Below are 25,467 nucleotides of genomic sequence, written 5' to 3' on the forward strand. Positions count from 1 at the left end.
TAATCATTCGAGAGAATGCACAATCAAACCTACGACAGAGATGCCTGCGGGAGGTGGGAGATATTTTTGGTGATGAAGGAAGGGCCTGTCACCCTCCTCCTTAATTATCTCCATTCCTACCCTCCTGGCTCCTGGGAGAGTGGGAGTAATTGCAGGGCGCTCAAGGACCTGCCTCAAGGGATGCTGAGTGATTCTACAATGAGGGGGACCAGGCCATCCCGTGCTGGAGTCATGCTGACTCCGGCTGTGGGTGTCGTGGGGGAGGCAGCCACCAGGGGGTTCTGCTCCCACTGAGATTGCCTTGGACACCCTCCCTGGGTGGGGGTAGAAAACTCTCCTCGTAGGCAGCACAGAAGTAGGGAGAGCCCGCTGAGAGCCTGGACTCCTGGGTTCAGGCACCAGTACTTCTGCTGATGGGCTGTGACCTTGAGAAGTACCTTTCTTCTCTGGGTCTCTTCCTTCACCTATAAGACGGGGAAAATTACTCTGTCTCTCATTCATGCATTCAAACTGGGGCCCTTCTATGTGCCAGGCTCTCTGTGACGTGCTGGGTGCTTGGACGTGAATGAGGCACGAGAGCTTGCTTCGTGGGTGAAGTGTACTGTCAGGACGGGAGACCGACTTAAATAGAAGTGTAAACACGATGACAAGCTGTGATTAAGTGCAGAGAAGGGAAGGTTTGGGAATGTTTTGGCCTCCTGATCTTGTCTGGGAGGTCAGGGGAGGCTCTGCTGAAGAAGGGAGATTTCAAGCCAAGAGTTTGGAAATGAGTAGGAGGTGGGAGGGTGAAGAGGGGAGGAAAGATGGTGGAGGCGTTGGGAACAGCAGGTGCAAAGGCCTGCGGTGGGTGGAAGCATTACACGGTGGAGAAACTGAGGCAGGCCCACACACCTCACCCACAGAGAGCAGGTGTGCTCCACAAGGTCCTCACGAATATGGGAGAGAATGAATGTGAAGGTGCTAGGTGCCCCGTGAAGCAACATACATGAGAGAGAGCATTAGGAAGGCTGCAAAGTTTAAAAACCCGGCCTTTTTTTTTTTTTAATGTTTATTTATTTATTTTGAGAGAGAGAGAGAGAGAGCATGAGCACAGGAGGGGCAGAGAGAGGAGACAGAGAATCCCAAGTAAGCTCCACACTGTCAGCACAGAGTCCGATGCGGGGCTCGAACTCATGGACCGTGAGATCACGACCTGAGCCGAAATCAAGAGTCGGACACTTAACCGACTGAGCCACCCAGGCGCCCCCTAAAATCCCAGTCTGGTCAGTTCTGTAGCGGGACACGGCAAGGCACTGGCAGCCAGCCTCGGGAGCTTCTTTTGGTCAGTTTGTTTGTGTTTTAATCACTGCGTGATGGCTTTCTGATGAGCTCTAATTGGGAGAAGGCTGACGTCTGTCTGGATGAGAACTTCCTGGACCCCGGGAGACAAGCAAGTTTTCTTTTGTTTGTTCTAAGTTCTGTTGTTCATTCAGCCTTTTAACTGTTTTTGTAAAGATGCCAGATTTCTAATCTGTTTGTTGTCCAAACCCGTCATTTGAGCTTCACCAGGAAATTAGGTCATTGAATCTGTGCAGCAAAATTAAGCGCCAAAATGCCGCAGGTTCGGGCAAAACATACTGAAATCACGAGGTTACAGCTGCTGGATCGGTGGGAGTTTTCTAAGCCCCAAATGTGATTCATGAGATAGATTTTGGTCTTATTCTAAAAATGCCTGTGCCCAGGAAAAAGGAAAGACAGACTTTGCTCCTCTCCTTCTTTCTTACACTAAATACACCCCGATTCCAAGGACCTGGGGGGGAGGATCACTGGGAGCCCAGGAGCTCAGCTGCACAGTTCTAAGCAGGTCTCTGTCATCATTCATGTATTTAACTAAAACCAACAGGCAGGAAATCTGTTATGAAAGCCTGACAAACCTTACTCTGCTAAGGAAAGTATTGTAACAAATTGTAGGTCCTACTCCATCAGCTGATAATTCATGAAGCACTTACTATGCACCAGGCACGGTTCTGAGAGCTTTAAATGCAGAATCCCATTTTTTTCCCCACAACAGCCCTATGAGCTAAAAGCGCCATTAACCTCCCCGTTTTAGAGAACAACGAAGTTTAGAAAGTTTATGTCCCTGGGCCAAGGTTAAGCTGGCCTATCTTCCTAGGCTTTGTTTAAGGCAGTTTCTTCCATTTAGCTTCAGAATTCTTAACCTGTGGTTTGTAGTTGGCCTTCTGAATCCAATGAATCCCCCGAAGTTGCTTACCAAAGCTCACACGTAGGTATATTTCTCTAAGGAGAGGGTCTGTGGCTTTTATCAAATTTTCAGAGGTGTCCACGGCCCAAAATAAAGTAAGGAGCCTTAGTTCTGTGTTAATGCAAATCCAGACCGGAGCCCTGAAAGCTTGCTTTGATAATTACACCAAAACCTTCTCTTCTATTTCAGATCACGTTTTTTTGTTTTGTTTTGTTTTTGGGGTTTTGTTTTTGTTTTCTTTAGTTCGGGCGATATAAGGTCCTGGCACCAGGAGGTATGTATTTCTGGCACGGCCGGGGATGCCATTGATATATAGCGGAGGTTTCTCTTTCCTCTGACGAGCACCTGAAAAGAGGTGCATGGAGGAAGCAGATGTTCAAGACAGGTGCCTTCTGCCCTTCGGATTGCAGAACACCAGCCCTCAGTCATAATCGACGCGTCTCATCAAACCACACTTTAAAAGGCACTAACGTCCTATTATTGGTTGCTATAATCTAGTAGTTTAGCATTGTTATTTTAAATTGGATCTCTCCACTGACAGCTTAGTTTGTAGGAGTAATGCTTAAAAACTTTAAATCTCATGTTTCCCCAATCCTGCTACATAATTTTAGACTCTTCCAACATATCCCGTTACCGTACTAAATTGATATCTCCTAAAGTCTGAAACTACTAAGCATATTTCACTTTAAATAGAATACATTTTCATTTTGGATGAACTGCGATATTTTTTTTAGACTTTTAGGGTTACCAAACATCTTGAATCCTATAGAAAATATTACAGCATAGTAGTTTAAAGTTGGTGATTTAAAGTCTGTTTCCAACTTGCTTCTTCTCTCGGGTCACCTCAAACTCAAGACGATGTGACCATTTTCTCGCCAGTTACATGTCACATCTACTTCACCAGCCAATTTGTCCACGTTGGTCAGAATTAGGTCCAGAGTAGCAATTTCCCTGGCTGCTTCCTCTATTTTCTGGGAAACAAAATTGCCCGCTGGGCAAGTCAAGAACTTGTCAGATACTCGGGTTTTAGCTCAATGAGATGTTTTATTAGTCTGGACTTTTTAGGCGGCAGAAACAACTTTAGGTAAAAGGGCATTGATCATCTCACAGAACTGAGAAGCACCTAGAAACAGCAGGGCTGGGTTGAAGGGCACACAGGGCTCAGCAGGTGGCTGTGCTCTATGCTTCTTTCTCTGTGTGGCCTCCCGCTCTCCCGCCCTGCCCTGGCTGCCTCTGTGTTGGGGAAGGAGGGCTCCGAGGGCACAGAGAGGCAGCGTTCCCCGCCAGTTTAAGCACAGAAAGCCCAGAGAGACTCGGAGGAGCCCAACTTGGTCATATACGCACACCCAGGCCAGGGCGAGGAGACAGTGTTGGACGGGCGGGCAAGACATCTAAGCTCCCTAAACCCCAATTTCCCCATCTGAAAACAGGGTAGCCTTAGGCCCACTTCGCCAGGCTATTGCGTTAAATGAGCGAATGCATGATGAAGGCTTGTAGCACCGAGCCTGGGACCCCCGGCTCTGCCAGTCCGAGCTGATATAAACATCCAGTAAGGTGGAGTGGCCATTCCCCATGATGCCATGCACTAAAAAATGCTGGCTGTTGTCAATGTTACCATCACTATTAATAGCCCTTAGCATAGGGCTTAGCCTACGTGGGCAATAAATGCTAGTCATCACGGTTAGTTTCTACTTAAGTACTACAATTATAAAGCATATGGCATAAGGCCTGGCTTAGGCACTCTCTAAATATTAGTTATAATGATGACAATAAGAATAACAAGAATGCACGACACACAGAAAGCACTCACGCATTTTAATTACCGTCCTGGCTGTTGCTATCAGCCGTTACTATTGCCTGTGAACTCCCGCGCACCTGGGCTCCGCCCCCATCCTGGCAAACAGATTTTTGTTGAGGTAGGGCAGGGAAGATAATAATAATCCCAACCACTAGCACTGTCACAGTACCCACTCTAGGCGGACCTTGTTCTGCGGGCTCTGTGAATGGTAACTCACTGATGCTCACTCACAACAAGCTCCGAGGCAGGTACTGTTCCCATCCCCCATTTTATCAGCGGGGAGACTGAGGCACAGAGAGCTAACTGACTTGCTCTGGACGATGCAGCTAGGAAGCGAGGTGTAAGTGTCATTCAGACCCCTTAGGAATAGTATACTCAGTAATGCATGGATTGCCTGATATGCGGCGAAAATTTACCAGTGCGCAGGATTGTCTGAAGATGATATTTGCTTCCATGAATATGCTGGAGTGTCCCATTAGACACTTCCCACTGCCTTCCCCTAGACCCTAGCAACTACTACTCTGCCATTTGCCTGTATAGATTTACCTATTGGGGAAATTTCATAGAGACAGAATCCTGCAAAATGTGGGCTTTTGTGTCTGGTTTCTTTCACTTAGCATTAGCATAATGTTTTCTAGATTCATCCATGTTATAACATGTATCAGTGCTCCATTCCTTTTTATGGCTGAATGATATACCAGTGTGTGGACACGGCACATTTGTTTGCCCAGGCAGGGATTTTCAGGGAGCCAAAGGGCCAATCCAAGATCCTAGCAAGCCTAGGTCACAAAGGCTAGTGCTGCCACAAAGCAGAGAAGCCTCACCCTGCTGTGGTCAAGAGAAATCCGGAGAAGAAGCCTGCTGTAAGAGAACACCCTGGCCAGGAGCCGGGTTTAAAAACCTAAATGCCTGCTTAAATGAACAAGAAGAGCTGAGAGGCAGACAGCAGGGAGGGGTCACTGGCCACCTGCAGGGTCTAAAAGCATTCATGTAAAAACACCGTGCTGGCCAGATAGAACCTTTGGGTGGGCCGGTTTCAGTCACTGCTGTGTTTGTAACGCTGGCCGGGCGGTCTGCAAGACTGTGGCACCAGGACTGATCTGGCATTAAAATTTCCAATGATCCAAAAAAAAAAAAAAAGAAGAAGAAGAGGCTTACCACCCAGCTGAGGGACAGCTTTGGAGATTCAGATCTCAGCCTCTGAATCAGCTTACACAGAATAGCTAACCCTTCACTTCCATAACGTTTACAGGAGGTTTTAACTGCAGGACCTGGAACTGTCAGTGATGGTCTCAGAGGACGAGGGTATGACTCATGAAACCAGGAGTCTAACAAGCAAAAAGTGTTGACTTCTCTCAAGAAGTCAAAGAGTTCTTACGTCTTATAAAATTGGTTTTCTTTATCCCATCACATTCCAAAGGAACAAATTTGGAGTATTAACTGGTATCCAGCCCTGTGGTTTTTCAATTTGGAGTCATAAGTTATCCGGGGAGCTTGTTAACATCACATATTCTCAGGCCCCGCCTCCAGGAGTTGACTTCAGGGACTCTGTGGGGGCATCTTACCGGGATTCTGGACAGCTGGTCCCCAAACCCCACTTAAACAAACCCCAGTCTAGTGACTATCTGATAGACACTCACTCTGGAATTGTAGCTGTTGAATCAGAGTCTAGATTGTACCACTTGTCCAAATCTCTGAGCCCAGCTTAAGGGATTCATCTGGCCTACAACAGAATATCATGTGTCTTTTGTTTTATTCATTCAGTCAATGAGTATTTATTGAGAATCTACAGTCCCTGAAGCTGTATCTGCAGATAAGACAGATATGAGTCCCACTCCTTATAAAACTTACATAAGGAGCGGGATCATTGGGTAGGGGCAAATAATTCATTCTTTCTATACAGAGAAATCTGTGAAGATAAAGCACAGAATCTCCAAGGGTAGGGCGTTACGTGCATCAGTGTAACTACTTCATTGTATGTCTCCTCTAGAATATCCCTGCTGAGCATGTTTCTACCCAGTGTGTACTTACATGCTTCCAGGGACAGGGAGCTCACTCTCAAAGGGGCCCGTTCAGTCCTCAGACATTGAATTTTCATTCCCTGAAACTTCTGCCCCGGTCCTTATTACAAGACACGCAGAACAAGTTCATTGCTCTTCCCACAGAGTCATTAAGATATCAAAAACCTTTTTCACCATTCTGCTAAGTATTCTCTTCTCCACAATGAAAACCCTACTTTATGGCTTAATTTTGGGTCCCCTCTCCGCCCTGGTTACCATCATCCTCTGGGTACCTTTCATCCTGTGTCTCATTTTAAAATGCAGAGGTGGGGGGGGTGCCTAGGTGCCTCAGTTGGTTAAGCTTCCAACTTCAGCTCAGGTCATGATCTCACGGTTCATGAGTTCGAGCCCCTCATCGGGCTCTGTGCTGACACCTCAGAGCCTGGAGCTGCTTCAGATTCTGTGTCTCCCTCTCTCTGTGCCCCTCCCCCACTCGTGCTCGCTCTCTCTGTCTCTCTTTCTCTCTCTCTCTCAAAAAATGAATAAACATTTTTAAAATAACTAATTAATTATAAAAAAATAAATAAATAAAAATACAGAGGTGGGAATCCAACCAGCCATTCATTTATGTCTTTATTAAACACACATGAGCCAGAGACTGTTTTAAACTCTGAGGAGAAGCCCGTGGAAGAGAATAATGGCCTTCCGGATGCTGTCTTTCTGTCAGTGTCACCCGGTTGAGCTAGTGGCTGGTGGCAGAAGCTCAGCCGGCCATCATCTCGTAAGGGTCTTCGTGAACAGATCACCTCTTCTTACTTTAACTCACCTCCGTCTATCACTCACAGCCAGCAAGTTCCTTCCCTGTTTAATGTAGAGGCTATCCTGCCAGCTCCCAAACTTCTGATTTCTTTTCCTTTCTAATTATATTTTATTTCTCGCCTTTGATTCTCCCCCCGCCAGCCCCCCACCCCCGCCACTTCTATAAACCTGCTTTCCCGTCTGCTGAGGGCCGAAGCCATTGGCAGCCCAGCTTTATTTCAGAACAGACTGTGTCGGTGGCGGGACGAGACCATCTAGTCTGACCTCCACTCTTTACACATCATTTCCCCCCATGAGAACTTCTGCCTGCCTCTTTCCCCTCAGATGCCTCTTTCGCTTCATCTCACGACCTTCTTAGACATCTGTATCCCCCTCATCCATTTCCTACCGTGACCTGTAACATGTGCTTCCTGCCAGAGCCACAGGGGTAAACAACTCCTGGTGGACTCAGCAGCTTCTCAGACCCGGAAATGCTCTCTCGAATAACTCCCCAAAGCAAGGATCCCCACCCATCACTTGGTTGCAGACACACCCTGTGACTGGCAGGCTCCAGCCCGCAGACCCAGAGTCCCTCTACTGGGCTCCGAGAGCCATTGCACTTTACGTTAGCAGGAATTAAACTCGTGTTGAATTATTAGGAACTCACAAGAAACTCAGCAAACAAAACTGAAAGGTCCCTATCTCATAAATGACAAACCGGGCCTAGAATTAAACTTTTGGAGGTGAAAATAATCTCTGAGACCATCCAAACTCCACCTCGTTGTTATTTAGACGCAGAAACCGGAACCCAGGGAGAGGGTGTGTCTGGGGCCAAGAGGAGGCAAGAATCCAGGTTCCAGAAACCAGACTCCAGGCTCCTTACCTTGAGACCTATCCTCTCTGTATCACGTTTTTGGGGCTAATTTTTCAACTTTACGCCACCCCCTGTCGATTGGCCCGCATCCCAGGCCTGGGGGTTCCAGGCAACAAACCATAATGGAAAGTATATCCTAAAAACAAAGTCAGACAAACAAATGCCATCTGGGTGCTCAGGAATCCAGCCATTTGCTGGCTCCTTTCCTTTTAGGGCTGGTAATAAGAGGAATGGCACCAGAGGGATAATATGTTCCTATTTTTCCTTCTAATCCAGGACACCTGTCTCTTCTTTGGGGAATGTGTAATATTTGGGGCTTCTTCCCAACATGTGACCAGCCACCTGTTGTTCATGCCTTCCCAAGATGGCCTCTAGACTTCGGTGCCCACAATAAAATGCGGGCATTTGCGATATACTATATTTGAAGAGTCTGGAGCCTCTTAGGAATTAGCAGGTCAAGACAGTACACTCAAGCAGAATATACACCATGACCCCACCTCCCCTTCGGTTGATAGATCTAGTAGACTGTCATAAGTCTCTGAAGAGAAAGGAGGTTGGCGTTCACCATGGCCTGTCACTTCATTTCACCTGCACTGTCATTCATTCATTCAACAAATATTTATTGACCACCTGCTACTTGTCACTCACTGCCAATCATCCGCTCATCTGTTCACCCTGCAAAACACGTACGGGGCCTCTGCTGAGAGCAAAATCCCATTCTGGATGCCGCGGGAGATCCAGCAATGAATAAAGCTCAGCCCCTGCCCCGAGGAGCTTCTAATTTGGTTAGGGCAATGAATCCACAAGCTACTGTGATGTGAGGTCGTGTTAAGAAAGATACAAAGAAAGATGGATCACAGAGAAGAGAGAAGTCTCTCCCAGCTGCCAGGTAAGAAAGTTTGCAGGAAGATGCCGTGTGGAACCTGGACCTTGAGGAATGGGTAGGATGTGGCCAGGTAGAAAGGTGCGGGGGGAGGGTTGCATTGATGTTGCAGCAAAGAGCCTGGGACACCTGGGGGTGCTCCCGGCCACTGTGTAGGGCACTTGTGCTGCTGAGGGACTACGCTGAGGTGAGGAGGGCAAGAAAACTAGTAGGTATGAAAGGTCCGAGCCTTTGTTATTTTGCTGTGCCCTTAGGTTCTGAGGTTTGGCACCCCATCTGCAAACAGGCAGCCCGGGCAGAGAAGAAGTTAAAGGTAAGCAAGCCGGTAGCGGTGCGGGACCAGACTTTTTGCCACCGGGTGGGGGCCCTGTGTTTTAGTAGGGAGTTGTTCCTTAGTACACGCGCTCCCAACTGTGTACCTGTATCCTTAGGTTTCCTTAATGGTAACACCTGCCTCATGGGACTTTTGCGGGGATAAAGACATTGCATGCGAGAGCACTTTGAGAACCGTGAAACACTGTATTGATGTGAGTTTTTAGCATTCCTGGGGCAAGGCTTTCACCTTAGCGAAAGATGCGGCCTCTCTGAAGCACACACACGGCAGGGGGGCGGGGGGGTTTCCCGAGCCTAGGGTCATTTATTAGTGATTATTGACACACGAATTGGCAGTTTGCAAAGCATCAGCCACTCTCTGATTTTATTTCTTTAACCCCATGGATCAGATGGGACAGGGAATTTTATCCTCTCTTGGCTTGTGAGAAATTCAAAGTCGAAAGAGGATGGTGATTTGCCCACAGTAATGCTGCCAGCAGAAGCACAGCCCGTGTCCCCAGGCACACGCTAGGCCAGCTGCGGTCCTGCGTCCCTTTCAATTACCGCTCTGACTAGTACCAAGAAGTCCTGTGAATCTGGGTTCCTGTTCCAAGGACTGCAGGGAGGAGCCCAGCTCCTGAGTCCTCGATACTGTGGAGGAGAAACCTGGGTGTGTGTTGGGGACGGGCACTGGATAATATCCAAAATGCCTCTTTGTGAAAGAACTGGTCTGTTGACATATAATTTTGTTTGAGCCGTGAGGTTCTTTTTCCCCCTGTTTCTTCCAGGTCCTCTCCCATTTAAGATGTAAAAAGACCTAATTGCCCTTTCTTCCCCAATTTCCACCTTTTTGGTGGCATTTCTCAAATCCAGTTATCCTTCTACAACCTTGATGCTTTTGCCATGGCTGTGAATCACCTGTATCAATATTTTGTCTTTAAGTCAACCCACTGTTCTTTGCTTAACAGAACTTATTTTAAATAAGAAAACCAGCATTACTTGCTTTAACAGTAGAAGGCAACCATAAAACACATTCAATGCAAATGAAATGTTTCTTATAAATAAATCTGAGAAATTCCAGCTAGATGGCGTTGTTTAAAAAAAAAAAAAAAAAAGGAACTGTCAAGAAAGTTGCTAAAATATATTAGCACTAAATTAAGACTTCCTCCTTGATCTAACCAAGAGGAATGAAATACAATTTTACATTTTACACGCCCATTCTGCAACTCGGTATCATCAAATGCTCCCCCTAAATTCATCTTCCCATGAACTAGGATCACTAGTTCATGACCCACAGTTTGGGTAACACTGCTCCAGAGCCCCAAGTAGAATGCTTTAATTCTAAGCTGTGGCGTGAGAAATCTGGCAGGAAATTTAGCAATCCCAAAGACCAGCCCCTTCATTTTACAGATGGGGAATCCGGGATCTCTAAAATCACATAGTTCACCAGTGATCCTTGGTCCCCGTTCTGTTTGCTTTTCAACTACATGCTGCCACTCTCAGGGCTGCACTGAGGTTGACATAGTGCCATTCGGCTGAGGGAGCCATTAACACATCATTGCCACCGTTCAGAGAAAGATTTTTCAAGTTTATCACTTATGCTAATGTTAATTCGCAATGGATACCCTGTAAAGAATCAATACATTATGCAATTGCATGAAGTGTAACCTGCTGGTATGTTTTATATCAACAAACTACTAAGGAATAAGTACTAACCAATTTTATTCGTTTAAAGTAAATACATTATTGGGAGGATAACCCCCAATGAAAAATTTTATGAATAAATGCTTACCCCAAATATGTAAAACAAACAAATGAACAAAAATCCAAATTCTGCCCAACAGCCCAAAGTCCTGTGCATTTCCAATTCCATTCACAATGAGACATGGATTTAAAAGGCAGAAAATAAAGAGAAAGTACAGAAGGCCAGCAAGTGCATTTCACAGTGTTGTCGCTGTCCCCTGCACAGCCACCTTCTTCTTCCCCGCCCCTCCTCCCCTCCAGAGCGAGGTGCACCTTCTCACTCCTTCTGTCTCCTCTCTCCCACAGCATAGGCGGACGTCCGAAACTTCCATCTCACCCCCTGGCTCCAGCATCGGGTCACCCAACCGAGTCATCTGCGTATGTATCACTTTTCAGCCACCAGAGGCCTTCCTTAGCCCCAGGTCTGGGATCTAAAGAGTTCCTGAGGACCCCCAAAGATAGCTGTGAGGTTTTCATCCAGCTAATGTCTTGTGCGTGCCTGTCATGTGCTAGACTCTGTGCCAGGTCCTGAGGACACAGTGGGGCACAGGGAGGACATAGACGCTGCCCTCACAGAGCACACAGCCACATCAAACAGTGTTATGGGGATAAGCAAGTGCAGCAGGAGCCCAGGAAAGTGCAAAGACAGAAGAGCCCTTGATGAGCTCTGAGACCCCTGCAGTGTGCGTCCTTCCCCATTGTTTAACTGAGACAAGAGTGAGACCAAAATCTGGGGTCAGAGTGGCATTCAGAGTAGGGACTGCGGGGGAGGTCCGTGTGGAGATAGGGTTGGGTGACAAGGAGGCAGAGAGGAAGAAGAAGCCGTATGAATGTGGATTTGCAAATGTAAAGAAAAGCTTACTGGTGACCTAAGAAGTTCAAAGGTGGAGAGGACCGCAGGTGTGTGCCTGAGCTCCCATCCCCGAAGCATTCAAACAGAGAAACTCATCACTTGCAGGGACATGGCAGAAGGGACAAGAGTTGAGCCAGATGAGCTCAGAAGTCCCTTGGATATGTAACTTATCCATTCATTCATTCATTCATTCATTCAACAAACGTGTGCTAAGTGTCTCCTCTGGGCTGGGTCTGTGCTGGAAAATGGTGGCGAAGTGCCCTGGCTTGATGCCTGTCCTCATGACATTGACTACATGTGTAATCACTCACAGTTCTGATAAGTGCTACTAGGAAGAAAAAGTTCAGGGTGCTCTGATGATGGTGCAGATGGACAGAGGGACGGACAGCCTAGGACCAACTGGAGGAAGAATCCTGAGAAAGAAACACTTAAGCTCAGACCTGAGAGAGAAACAGAAGTGAGTTAAAGCAGGTGGGGGAGGCAGAGCCAGAGAGGACAGAGATGAGCAAAGAAGAGGAACCATCTGACTGCAGACTGTTCCAGCCTTCCCCAAGTCTGAGGGGCCACGAAGGCCAGAAGAGGAGGTGGGGCGGGGGAGCGGTCTACAGCAGGAAAACCGCTCCTGGTAAGGAGTTCTAGATACAGTCCCCAAACTAGCCAGCCCTGAGTGGGCCCTGACCACCATTGCTTCATCACGATTTTACCTCAGATCCACATCCAGCTTCCTCCTTGATCCCTGGATAACGCCCCTTAGTGGAACTGTTTCCTTTCCTTTCTTCCTCCGTTCAATGAAAATCAGACCTAAAAGTTACCACGGACAGCAACTTCAGTATGGTCAATACTGCCTTGCGGCTCCCGCAGACCGGCGCTTCGATCACAGGCTGTACTCACTGAAGAGTCCTGTCCAGAACAAGAGAGACTGTCGTCCCCCCGGTGCTATGAACGGGGCCAGACGCACGCAGAATTCGTGAGCTTAGTTTCAGGGCCTACACCATGAGAAGGCTATTGACAGAAGTGAGCACGTCTCCCGCAGAGCGTTGCCAGGACATACGAACTTGGGGAATACATACATATAGCAGCGCTCTAGGGCCTTTCATCCCTGGCTGGTCTCCCCTGCTTCTGAGGAGCCTGGCTAACCTTTGTGAAACAAACTAGGCCTGGTGATGCGCACCCTGGAGTCCTGGAGAAAGAGCGCCGTGTCGCCCCTCTGAGAAGCAGCTCCATACAAGTGAACAAGAGCAGCTGGGGACACCTGCCGTTGAGCTGTCCACCGGGGGGGGGGGGGGGGGGAGCTTGCCCGTGGAGATCAGTTCCCCGCGCGTGCCAGTGTAGACATGTGTCTCCCTTTCTGTACTCTCCTTTCTCACTTTTTAGAACGCTCACCTTCAGCTGCTCTGGGGAGTGACTGCACGTGATGGGGGCCATGTTTTCGATCAGACCATTCCAAACATGGCTTCCAAATTCAGGGAAGGAACCATCCCACCACTTTGGGAACATGCGATAGCAGACAGAAAGAGAAGAGTGTTGGCTTAATTTTCATAAATACTGAGGTTTGGTATTCAAATAGAGTTATCACTGGACCTGGAGGGGGCAGGCTCTTTCCAGCTTTGCTCATCCCCCGCTTGACTGCTAGAATCATCTTCAGGAGGTTTGTCTTCGACCAGCCCTACACGTTCTCTGCCTTCCTTCCTGGCTAATTATGTTGGGATGCCTCTGTTCAATCACTGAGCCTCCAAACCTAAGGCTCATTTATAACCCTATAAACAAGGAGCCTACAGGAAGAAATATAAATTTAGTATTTCTGAGGTTTGGACTAAAGCACTGAGAAGAATATTGATGGGTCGAGACAAGTCTGCAAGGTGCCAGGAGCTCTCAAGGTCAAGATCTAACATCCCACAACAAAAGGCGGCAGTTACTTCGGCAGGTGGACCCTTCTCACAAGGTTCCCTTGACCCACCCACCCCCAGATCGGTACAGATATGGTGCCTGAGCTGGGCAGGCTGTGGCAGAGATGACATGGTGCATCTCTAAGGGTTTAGCTGAGAAGGTTCTGCGAAGGGACCATTCACAGAGGTGTAGGCAGGGTTAGAGGACCCACAAGACATAGTGTGGCATGCAGGGTCTACAGCAGCAGGAGCTGTCACTACCCTAAGCCTGAAGAGATGGCCTGGCGAAAGCTGGCTCCGTGAAAGGCAGCCCTGGATAGGATCGATGCCCACCACAGCAAGGGCGGTGCCAAGGGGACAGGTACACAGGTACACAGCCTCTCTCGCCATCACCCCCCTATCTGCAGGTGACCCCCCCCCCCGCATTGACCCAACCCAACTGAAATCCAGGGAGTCTTGATGTAGCCCATGGGGTCTCAGAGCCCAAATCAGGGCAAGGAGGAGTGGACAGTTGATCTAGAGGCAATGGAGAATGAACACAAAGTGCTCAAACAGTGGTGGGCTGGGACCAGGACAGAATGGTGGAAGAACCCTGGAAAGTGTTTCAAACAGCAGCTCTCATAAGGTCTTTATGAAAGTTGCCCTCTCTGCCGTAGTTTTGGCTGGAGACTCACCTGGGCCCCAAGGCACTAGAAGAATGTCATGAGGATAATTCAGTTTCTTTGGCGTCTCTGTCTAGTGGCCTCGCAGTTTATCTCATGTCAGGACCTTGCAAGCCACAGTAGTTATGGGGCAACAGATCCTTGATGACCACAGCAGAAGCGGGTCACACGGGGAACAGGTGGAGGATGCAGACATGGAGAGGACATGGCTTCAGAAGCCACGAGAGGTGGTCTGCCCCATGCAAGGGGAAGCTGTCTGTTCTTGATCAATGCAGTTCTAGAAAGCTGAACTCAGCCAACGGCAGAATTCTCCACCTCTCCACCTGCCAAGCTAGCAGAGGCTACTGGAGAAGGCCAGTTCCCAGGCTAGACTGGCTGGGTTTGAATTTTGATTTTGCTACTTATTGGTTGTATGACCTTGGGCAAGTTCATTGATTTCTCTGTGCCTGTTTCCTCATTCAAAAAATCGAGATGATAGGCGTGCCTACTAGTAGCGTTGTGAGTTGTAGGAGTTAAGGGAGTTCATTCCTACAGGGGACTTAAGACAGAGTCTGGCCTGTGATGAGTGCTCACCCAGTGTTAGCTAGTGTTTCACTCTCCGTGGTTAATTGTCTTTATCATCTCCATCATCTTCAAGGAGCCGTGAATGAGGATATCCTTCCTGTGGTGGGGGGTGGGGGTGGGGGGTCAAAAGGCAGTCCCCACCCAGGCTGTGTGGTTCAGACTGGATTCAAACCTACTGGCTAAACGGTGCAAAGTGCAGAACGTTTTGAGCCTCAGTTTCCTTCTCTGAAAAATAGTAGTAACACTGACACTGACTTCACAGAGGCATCCGGACACTTAGAAGAGACAATTCCTGCAAAGCACAGGGCCTCCCACCTAAAATGCGCTCGATCAGTGTTAGCCCTGTTGGAACGGATGGCCTCTATGACCTGCCTGATTCTAACACTCTCCTCATCTTCCTAAGACCTTGTCTCTAGCGGAATCTGGAGAAGCTCGTTGCCCCTGTGCCTGGTTTTTGTGTCCTCTCCCTTTTCCCTCTTATCTCTCTGCCTCTTTCCTATACCTTTCCTCTTCCTCAGGCTAAAGTGGATAATGAGATCCTTAATTACAAAGACCTGGCAGCTCTCCCCAAGGTCAAGTCCATCTACGAGGTACAACGCCCCGACCTCATTTCCTACGAGCCTCATTCCAGATACACGTCCGACGAGATGCTGGAGAGATGTGGCTATGGAGAGGTATGGCGTCTCGCCCCTCTCTCGGGGGCTGTCGAAGGAGAGGAGGCCCACAGGGTCCCCAGCCACTCCATCACAGACAGACACTTCGGCTTCCACAGTGTTGGCCCCTGGACTGTTATAAACTGGAATTTATAGTCAACATTTAAAAATCAAAATTTCACCCAGAAATCTGGCTTTTCTTGAAAAATCAGAGCAGGTGACAGTACACCAGGATTCGTACCATCTGGAGAGGGGGGGAGCGGCGCCTTCTATAGGCAAGACATGGGCTCCCCAGTTCTCCCCAGTCTCCGCCACCCCCTGAGAACCCCAACATGGAAGCCGAGAACCTGTGACCACGTATCACTTGAGCTATTGTTTTTCTTCTAGTGGAGTAATCTTATACACAGCCCATGGCTGTCACCCCCTGACAGGCTCAGTGGCCTTAGGTTTATAATCCCTGGTAGGTTGGTTCTCTGGTTTTTGCACGTGGTCTTAAGTCCCTATGCTCAGAGCAAGAGCCGCTTTTTAAAAACTCAGCATCAGATGGCTTTCGAAATAATTCAGTGGTGGCTGGACAAGAGAAAGTGTTCTCTGGAGAAGGCAGCGTGGCTGTTACCCCGAAGGTCCTGGCAATCTCTATCTCAGGCAGCTTCTAGCCCCATCCATGGCCCCTGAACTAAGATTGTTTAAAGGGATTGTTTAAATCCCTGGCCTGGGGAGCAGGGACCCAGGTTCTTGTCCCCACCCCAGCACTGCCCCCTTCCTCTCTAGAGGGATTAGGGTTCTTTGGTTGGACAGCCCAATGCCGAGACTCTCCGGGCCTCTAATACGAACCGGGAACAGGGGACCAAGTGTCAGGTAGAAGGTGATGCTCCTGAAGCCAGAAATGGCTCCCTGGGCCCCACGAGCCAAAGCCAACTCCAGATCCGTTTTGTTTCACTCACAAAGTCTCTTTTGAAAATGCAAATCAGTTGCCAATAATTACACACGGAGAGATTTCACATAACAACCTGCATTTCTGACTTGTCCTGGAAACTTAAGGAGCTGTGTTCACATTGAGCAGGTGTCCCGGGGCTGAGCGGCCAGCGCCCTCTGCAGGATGGGATGTCTCATCTCCAGTCTGCTACACCACCCTCCAACCCAGATCCCACGTTGATGGCAGCGGCCTGGCCTTCAGTTGGCCTTACATTTGGGTCCCCCGCCCTGCACACTGTTGTCATGAACCACAGAGGGTCATGAACTGGTAGAAGGACAAGGAGGGGTCAGGAAATGGCTCTGAGCTTGTGGTGAAGAAGCCTGGGTCCAAGCGAAGACCCTGCCACGTCGTACCCGAGAGGCCCGGAACCACCCCATGCCCTCTCTGGGCCTTGGTTTCCCGTTGGTAAAAGGAGCGCACCATCTCTGGGTTTCCTGCTCTCTGTGAGCACTGCTGGTATCCCCACACGCTAAGCGCACCTGCTGTCTGGGGAGGGGGCCCAGGAGCAGCTGCAGGCCGGCCTCTGCTGTGCTACGTAACCCTCTTTCTCTCTCCCTCCTCTCTTTTCCTTTGCTCCTTCCACCATGGCCTTCAAACTCTTCGCTTCTAAGTCGCTGGGAACACTATCTCCCTACTCCCAGGTAATCGAGCTGGTTCAGGAAGACCTTTTATATGATTGTGTCCCTTTATGCTGACCAAGCCGACCACTGGTTTCACCCCTCCCCAGCCCCCTGGGGGGCTCCCCAACCACACCACAGACAGGAGACTTAGAAGCATGATCTGGCGGAAGTGGCTGCGGCATAAACAGTAGAGGGTGCACCCCTTCTACCCAGAGAGGGCCTCCCTGCTGCTCCTCTGATCCTTGGCCAGGATTCCAGGCACGTGACCTACAGGTTCTGTTCAAGGGACAGAGTGATGGGTGAAGGCCCCAAAAACTTGTCTCAGGCCATGTGTGTAACCCAGGGAGGGGGCCTCTGTATTCAGAAGGGCAGCACCATGAATTTTGGATCCCCTAGAATCCTAGATTCCATGTCCCTCCCCCATCTGCCTGCTAGACCCTTGAGCCACAGGCCTGCCGCATCGCCGGCCTTGCTCACACGGCCCACTTCCTCCCCCAGGACATCTACGAGAGCCTGGACCTCCGACAGAGAAGGGCCTCCAGCCCAGGATACATCGACTCCCCCACCTACAGCCGGCAGGGCATGTCTCCCACCTTTTCCCGCTCGCCTCACCACTACTACCGCTCTGGTAAGGAAGGGGGAAGCCCCCAAAGGGACAAGAAGAACCAGGGGACAACGCAGTGGCCAGCTCTGTTGCCAGCTGCAGAGACGGCACAGGGCCCCTGCCCCAGATCTCCGTCACAGCACGGCCCTCTGGGGGTCTGTGACCACACCCAGGTGACCAGCTGGGCCATATTGAGATGCCCCTAGCAGGGGGAGAGAAGGGGCTGAGAAGCAACAGGAAGGCGGGTGGTAAGCTGCCAGGAGAGAAGTTGCAGGCATCCCAGCAGCCTTGTCTGGAAGAAGACTCCTTTGCCGTTGGCCTTGGCCTGCCCCATCCAGAGGGTAGAGCCAGAGGACCAGAAACAGGCCCAGCCTTACCCCCTCCAGTCAGGCCATCCACGGCCACCTCGAGGTTAGGGGTGAAGCAGGTGCTTGGACGGAGGAAAGAAGTAATCAAGAGGGGTGGTGGGGAGCTAAGAGGTGCAAAGTCACCTTCCTGATGCTCAGTGGAGTTGATTCTTACAACCTACAAAATCTGACTTCGGGGTGAGGCAATAAAACAGGGTCCAGCCTGTTTGTGCAGACACGGTGCATGAGAGCACAGCCCCTCCCCGCCATCCCTGCTGTCATCACGTCACTGCTGCCTTAACTGCCACCGCGTTAATGCCTGTTCTCTCTGTGCCTCTGTTCTTTCTGGGGACCACTGCCTGCGTGCTCCAGGGCCCGAGAGTGGCCGGAGCTCTCCATACCATAGCCAGTTAGATGTGAGGTCCTCCACTCCAACCTCTTACCAGGCTCCCAAGCACTTTCACATCCCAGGTAGGCTGCCAGCCCGGAATTCCCAGCACGGGTGCATGCTCCATGGGGACGCCGGGCGCCCTGCGCCGGCAGCGAAGAGAAGCCGGTTCCTGGGGACCCTCCCTAACCAGCTACCCACACTAACCCACCCTGCAGTCCCGACTCGCCCATGGGCTTTGGGCCACCCACTTGACAGAGCCAGCCTTGATCAAGACCACCACGAAGCAGCTGGAGAAGTGCCTCGAGTGTCTGAGGGCCGTGCCGGGACCCGGCAGTAACCATGCTGGAAGTCCTGGGCTTTGGCATCAAAACTCTTGGGATTGAATCCTGATTCCACCACTTAGAAGCCTGTGAGCTGGGGCCAGTTACTTAGCTTTCCTGAGCCTCTGTTGTTCTCTCTATACAGCCAGGCACTGTTCTGGGCCCTGAGGTTGCAAATGTGCTCAAACCAGCCCAGGTCCTGCCTTCATGGTATTTATATGTGGAAAGAAATTTAGTAAAAGAGTAAACGAGTAAAAGGGTAATTTCAGGTAGATGATATGTGCAGTAAACATAATAAACAGGGCACCGCGGTAGAGTGACTGGGGTGGGGAAAGATGAGAAGGAGCCAGCCATTGAAGATCTCAGGGAAAAAGTCCTGCACAGAGGGCACGGCAAGTGCAAAGGCCCTGAAACACTGAACTGGCAGCAGGCCAGCATGCCTGGAAGTGGTGAGCAGCGAGGGGAGTGATAGGAGATAAAGCGGAAGGCAGGGGTTCGGTGACCTTGTAGGTCTGACTTAGGGTCTTGCCCAGAGTTCAGCAGAGCCGGGCCTCAACCCTGTCTCCCAACTCTGAGCTCAGGTGTTTACTCCCCACTCGCTTTTCCCCAGGAGCTCATCCTGCTGTTTCATCTGTACCTTTCTCCACTGCCCGGAAAAGGTCCCATCCTGTCTGTTTTTGAGCGAGTGGGAGGGCGATCGTGCTGAAGCATTCTGGGCACTTGTGCGTGGAATGAGGCGTGGCCGCAGGGTGGAGGCAGGGGGCACCTTCCTGCATGGGGTCCTGCTGAGCACGCGCCGCCTCCTGCCTGCACGCCCACCACTGGAGCCCGAGTCCCTTCTTCCGCACCATTAGAATCCATCCATTCCTCTCCCCTCCCTCACCTTTCTTAGAACCTCCCGGGTTGAGGTTGGAAACTGAGTTTTGAAAGAGGACGTCCACGGGGAAAGGTGGTGCACCCTTGGGAAAGACGCTGACTGTCTTTCGTTCTCAGATCAGCTGACCAACTGCTGTCTCCTTTCCTCTGCTCTCCGTCTTTCTCTCTTTCTCTGTCTCTCCTCTTCCCATTGGTCCCTTCTGGGTCGGCCTGGCAGCTGGAGAAAGTAACATCTACCGGAAACCCCCGATCTACAAACGGCATGGTACGGTCCGTCGGGGAGAGGGCGTGGCCAGGCAAGGGGCGGGGCCATTCACCATTTGTGCAGATGGTCTGCTGGGGCCACGTGGAGGGCCGCACACAAGGCTGCAGTTCTGTCCTTCTTGTTGGCTATCCCCCAATCACTTGAGGTGATGCTGGGGGAGGGGGAGTTTGGTGTCATTTCAAAAGAGCAAGGAAGCTCTCGTGTCCCCTAAATGTTTTCCCACCTACTTTCCAACCCCACCACCCTGCTGTCTGGTGTCCTAAATTCCATGGCCAGAGCAACCCTTCTCAAATGCGCTGGGAGCATGCACTCCAAGACATGGATACTCGAGCAGATGCCCTGGTCCCTCCCTTGCTCTGGACTTTCTTATTAGAAATACTGAGAGTGTGACCTAGGAATCCACACCATAACGAGCTCCATTCATGATTCCTACCTGCACTCCCGTAGAAGTCAGGCATCGCTGGGACCTGTTCCTTCTTGCAAACGCGCTTACTGAGCCTCAGCCGATGAAGCACGCCCTTTGCATTGAGGATGCACAGGGGCAACTGGTACCCTGTATCACCCTCACATGCCCACAGGCTACCTGGGTAACAGAGGGGGCGGGGTACAGAATTGGAGGAAGATGGAAACAGATGGAGGTAGCCCAGAACTGGGATCTGAGCTCACTGAGCTGGTGGAGGGGCGATACAAATGTAAATCATGGCTCTAGGCTGAGACCTGACAATTTCCTCAGTTTCAGAGGGGGCTGGGGTGGGGTCCAGGTGACTCTATGTGTGGCTGTGGACGACAAGCTGTGCATCCCGAGGGGCCACAGAAACGTACCAACCCTGACAAAGCCAGTTTGTCCAGAACAGGCCCCCGGGGTCTCAAACGCCTCGGGACTGTGGGATGTTCCAGCTGGGCTCAGCACCAGAGCAGACGCAGGAGGCGTTTGGGGTGGAGGTAGATTGCAGGGATAAGAGGGCACGTGAAAAGGCTGAATGACATCAGTTGAGATGGGAGGGACTGCCCAGGACCCAAGTTCAAGAGAATCTGCAAGCTTTGGAAGCAAGTGGAGCTTCCAAAGCTCTACTTGCACCCTCCCTCCTGCTGGGGGAGGGTGCACAGGCTGGAGCTGGCAAAGGGCTGATCCCAGGACGCTCTGCTGCTCTGACTGCACAGGGTGTGGGATAGTCCTATCGCTTCTTCCTGAGATGATCATGGGGGCTCACTCGTGTCTCCAGTTCTCTCTCCGCCCTAGTCGGTCTCTTGCCAGGCTTTGGGCTGTGCTAAAATCACTGCCCTGGATGGTTTTGTGGCAGCAGTAGGTTTGATGGTCCATGTTGTGGAAGCTTCAAGCCGGATGGCACCTGACCCAGCAAGACCAATTCTGATACTTACAGATGAGGAAACTGAGGCAGAGAGGGGCAAGAGGTGCCCAGTATTACAGCTTAGTTAAGTGGCAGAGCTGGGGCCAGAACCCAGCATTGTTGAACCCTGTCCAGTGCTCTTTCTCTGGGCCATAGAGTCTCCCCAAGCAAGATGTGGCATTTTAGTGGGAGGGGAAATTTGATATGCAGCACGTGGCCCTGGTTGGTGACTCCCACCCTACGTATGGCTCAAATACGAAACAAGGCAGGTTTCTAGAGGCTGAGGAAGGTAGGGACATGGGATCACCTGGGACCTGCTTAATCTTACTTGGAGGAGCCACAGCCTTAGTGTTCTCTTGGGAGCAGCCCTGGGAGTCTGTGAAATGTGGTAGCAGGAGCCCTGGGCAGGCGTCTGGTCCCGTTCTGGTCTACTTGCTGTGTCTGGTCTTCAGTAAGCCCCTTGCCCTCTTTGGTGTTCAGATTCCCAACCGTAACATGAGGGGGCTTGGCCTGAGGGCTCTTCCAGCTCTGATGCTCCATGTCCTAGACCCTGGCCTCAGAGTGACCTCCCTCCCCCAGGCTGGAGCCTGGCCAAGGCAGGAAGAGAGTATATAGTACACTGTTCTAGGACACTCTGCCTCCCTGAAGCTCTCTCCTTGGGTCCTTTGCAGGCGATTTGTCAACAGCAACCAAAAGCAAAACAAGTGAAGACATCAGCCAGGCCTCCAAATATAGTCCAGCCTACTCACCAGACCCCTACTATGCTGCAGAGTCTGAGTACTGGACCTACCATGGGTCCCCCAAAGGTAACGCGCCCCACAGAGGAGCCTGGACCAGAGCCCTGTCACCTGTGCCAGGGACACAGCGGGGCTAGGACGGTTGCCCACTCCTTCACACAATTGTTCATTTATTCATTTGGCAAATGTATGAATGTACGTATGTATTGAAGGCCAGCCCTGGGGCCTAATGAGTCACCGGGGAGCAAAATAGACCAGGTTCTTGCCTTTATGGAGGAGACATAGGTCCCCGCTGGAGAGGGAAGTGATGTACGGGAGGTGATACACAGAGGTAGAGGAGCTAGTGGGAGGGGCCATGCAGTCCAGTCTAGAACGTGATGGAACCTTCTCAAAGCAGATACTCAGCTGCCACAGGAAGAGTGGGGAGGAGGTAAGCCAGCAGGGTATAGAAGGACATCTGCAAAGACCCCAGGTGGAAGGGTGTGTTCCACTGGAGGAAAGGAAAGGCTGTCAGCTTAACCTGGAGCCAGAGAGGGAGGGAAGCAGGTGCGGGCTGAGGGACCACATCCCATGGGGCCTTGTGCATTGAGGTAAGGATGTGGGTCTTTATCCTAAACAGTAAGAAACCATTGAGAGTGACAGGATCAGATGTGTGTGTTTAAGAGACCACTTTGGCTGTGGGTTGGAAAATGGTTCGGAAGATAGAAAAGGGAGTTTACCCTGGCAGGGGGTCCTGAAGGCGCCATCCCACCCGGTCAGGCATCTCCAGCTGGGGAGACGGGTCCCCACCCACGAAGCATGGGGGCACATTGTCTTCAAGCTCCATTTTGATTCAGTGCATACCTTTACTGACTGAATGTCCATTCTGAGCAAAGCTTCATGGGAGCTCGGAGATGGGCCCTGCCTTGCCCTCAAAATATTCTCCATTTGGGAAAGGAGATAAGACACAAGCAACTACATCCTAAAGCAGACAGCGATCTTCGAGAGCTACATGTTTTGGGGAGGCATTGGGGGGGGGGGGGCGGGCAGAGGGATCTGAGACCATTGCAACCACAAAAGAATAAACCCAAAAAGAGAAAAAAAAAACTCCAAATGGCTTAAGCCAAAGCAAAGATTTTCTGGGTCATGAGAGTGAAAGTTTTTGAGGCACAGCTGGATCCAGAGGTGAATGGCCGTCATTGGGGCTGGTCCTGTCCCCGGGGTGGCTCCGTTCTCAGGCCGGGTCTGCCCTTATCATATGGCAGGATGAACTCCAGCAGGTCTAGGCTCTCCCAGGCCTATCCTTGGCAGAAAGAAGGCTTCTCCCTCCCACCAGCAGCAAGAAAAGTCCCAATGTTGAGGCTCATTGGCTGTGTTTGGGCAGTTGGCTTCACCTGCCCTTCATGGCCAAGAATGGGAAGGGCTGCTGGGCCTTCCCATACAGGAGACCCACACTCCATCGGGGTCACTCGGCTGGAAAGTGGCGGACTGAAAGGAAACCCCTCACCTGTCGAGGCTCTGTGTCCCTCTGGGCCCTCTGCCGGGGGCAGGCTGAGTGGGGAACACACGCGGGAGCTGATCCTAGCTGTCTTTTGTCAGTGCCCCGAGCCAGAAGGTTCTCATCTGGAGGAGAGGAAGACGACTTTGACCGCAGCATGCACAAGGTGAGCAGGCTACCCCCTGGGTGAGATGCCTAGGCGGTATGTTACTGAGGATTTTTTCATTTGACAGGGACAGAAACCGAATTCAAACCCACTTATGGTAAAGAAAAGAGACATACAGCCTTGCATAACCAAAAAAGTCAAACGGTAGGGGGAGTTTCCGGTATGACTAGATCCAGCCGCTCAACTAATTGCCATAGGAAAGTTGTCTCTCCCTTCTCTTGTGCTGGCTCACGTCTGCGCTGCCCCGGTGCTCAGGCAGGTTATTCTCACGCGCCGCCAGTGGGAATGGAAAGGGGTGCAGCCACCAGGGAAAGGCTGGCAATTCCATTCCTGGGTAATTTACCCAGAAGAAGGGAAACCTGGGACTCGAACAAGCGCACGTGTATGTATCCTCCTAGCCGCACTTTGCACGATAGCCGAAAGGTGGACGCCACCCACATGTCCATCATTGCCCAAATGGATAAGCAAGACGCGGTGTACCCGTCCAATGGGATGTTACTCAGACCCAAAAAGGAATGACGTAATGATACAGGCCACCATGTGGATGAACCTCGAAAACCGTATGTTTAGTGAAAGAAGCCAGTCACAAAAGCCCACACGTTGGATGATCCCGTTTCTAGGAGATGTCCAGAACAGGTCGATGCACAGAGACAGAACGCAGACTCGTGAATACCAGGGCCCAGGAGGAGAGGGAAGCAGGGACAGGGTCTTTTTGGGGGATGATAAACAATGTTCGGAACTAGATAAAGGTGGTTAATTGTGTGTTATGTGAATGTCACCTCTATAACAATTTTTTTAAAAAGAGACGGGTGCCAGTGACAAGAGTCCCAAGGAAGGCCCTCGCTGGCCCAGCTAGAGCCATCTGCCCACGTGCCGTTGGCCAGGCCCACTTCCAGTGCCCTCCACCGGAGACCCCTCCCCATCCCCAGACCACAGCACTGCTTGTGGAAGAGGGACAAAGTCCCAAATGAAGCTGCGGGGTTGCGAGGAGGGGTTGCAGGGTTTGGGGAAGGCAAAAATGACAGAGGTTCACCAGAATCCAGTCACCCACCCTTCTCCCCAAGCCTGCTCCGGCTCAGTGTTCTTTGCCTCCTTCTGACTCCATCTCGCCCCTCCCCCACACCCAGCTCCAGAGTGGAATTGGCCGGCTGATTCTGAAGGAGGAGATGAAGGCCCGGTCCAGCTCCTACGCGGATCCCTGGACCCCACCCCGGAGCTCCACCAGCAGCCGGGAGGCCCTGCACACAGCTGGCTATGACATGTCCCTCAATGGCTGTAAGCACCGCCCTGGAAGTCTGTGGGGGGTGGGGGCACTTCCTTCCAACTCCCTGAATGAATCTTAAACTCCTTATGGCCTTGTCTGGGTCTAGAATACACACTTGGTGAGGTGCTGTCTGGGGCACCAAGTAAGACCATGCTCTGCCCTGAGCGGGCACTTGTTTCTCTGGGGCGTCTGAAGCTGTGACTTTCGGTCAGACTCAGCTCAAAGAGAAATGTCTCCTAATAGCCTGAATGGCTCAACGATATAAGTGACTGCCTCTTGAGGTAGTAAGCCTCCCATCACAGGAAGAAAACAAGAAGAACCTTGGAGCAGGCACTTTGCCCAGAGATCCTCTCATTGTAAATTCCTCCCTGTTCCTGGACACACACGTGCTTCCCTCCCTCCCTTACCCCTGTGGGAGTCAGTCTTGCTGGGAAATCCTATCTCCACTCAATACTTAATGGATAATCCCCTATGCCCGCCACTCGTAAATACATTATCACTCTTGGTCCTCACAAAGACTGGTGATGTCGAGGGATTATTATCACCCACTTTATAGATGAGAGACCTGAGCTTACTGCTTGCCCAAGGCCACTCACAAGCCTGTAAGTGACAGAGCCAAGTGGGGTCGGACCCAAGTCAGAGTGACTCCAAGGCCATAAGCTGTTCCCTCTTTTCCCTGCTGCACCTCGACTTTAGGCGAGACTGAGATGGTGGTGGTGGTGGTGAAGATGATAAAGTCAGTTTTGCTTGGTGCTTTGTATGGTGACAGGCACCGGGCTAATACCTTATGGAATCATCATGTATCAT

General features: G+C 50.8%; 1 protein-coding gene across 10 annotated transcripts in view; it reads left to right on the forward strand.

Moving 5' to 3' along the window:
* Positions 1–25,467, forward strand: part of ABLIM3 (actin binding LIM protein family member 3) — a 108,571-nt gene that overhangs the window by 75,046 nt on the left and 8,058 nt on the right. For 4 of the 10 annotated variants that reach the window (XM_060634639.3, XM_060634640.3, XM_060634648.3 and 1 more), the window contains 10 exons: positions 8,850–8,908; positions 10,957–11,028; positions 15,134–15,289; positions 16,856–16,885; positions 17,363–17,492; positions 18,188–18,286; positions 19,620–19,667; positions 21,688–21,822; positions 23,332–23,396; positions 24,524–24,671. In XM_060634639.3, coding sequence (XP_060490622.1) covers positions 8,850–8,908; positions 10,957–11,028; positions 15,134–15,289; positions 16,856–16,885; positions 17,363–17,492; positions 18,188–18,286; positions 19,620–19,667; positions 21,688–21,822; positions 23,332–23,396; positions 24,524–24,671 — 942 coding nt within the window. The remainder of the gene's footprint in view (positions 1–8,849; positions 8,909–10,956; positions 11,029–15,133; positions 15,290–16,855; positions 16,886–17,362; positions 17,493–18,187; positions 18,287–19,619; positions 19,668–21,687; positions 21,823–23,331; positions 23,397–24,523; positions 24,672–25,467) is intronic. The other 6 variants (XM_060634641.3, XM_060634642.3, XM_060634644.3 and 3 more) reach the window with 6 other exon arrangements.

This window comes from Panthera onca, chromosome A1, assembly GCF_046562875.1.
Source record: "Panthera onca isolate mPanOnc1 chromosome A1, mPanOnc1 haplotype 2, whole genome shotgun sequence".
Classification (NCBI taxonomy): Eukaryota; Metazoa; Chordata; class Mammalia; order Carnivora; family Felidae; genus Panthera; species Panthera onca.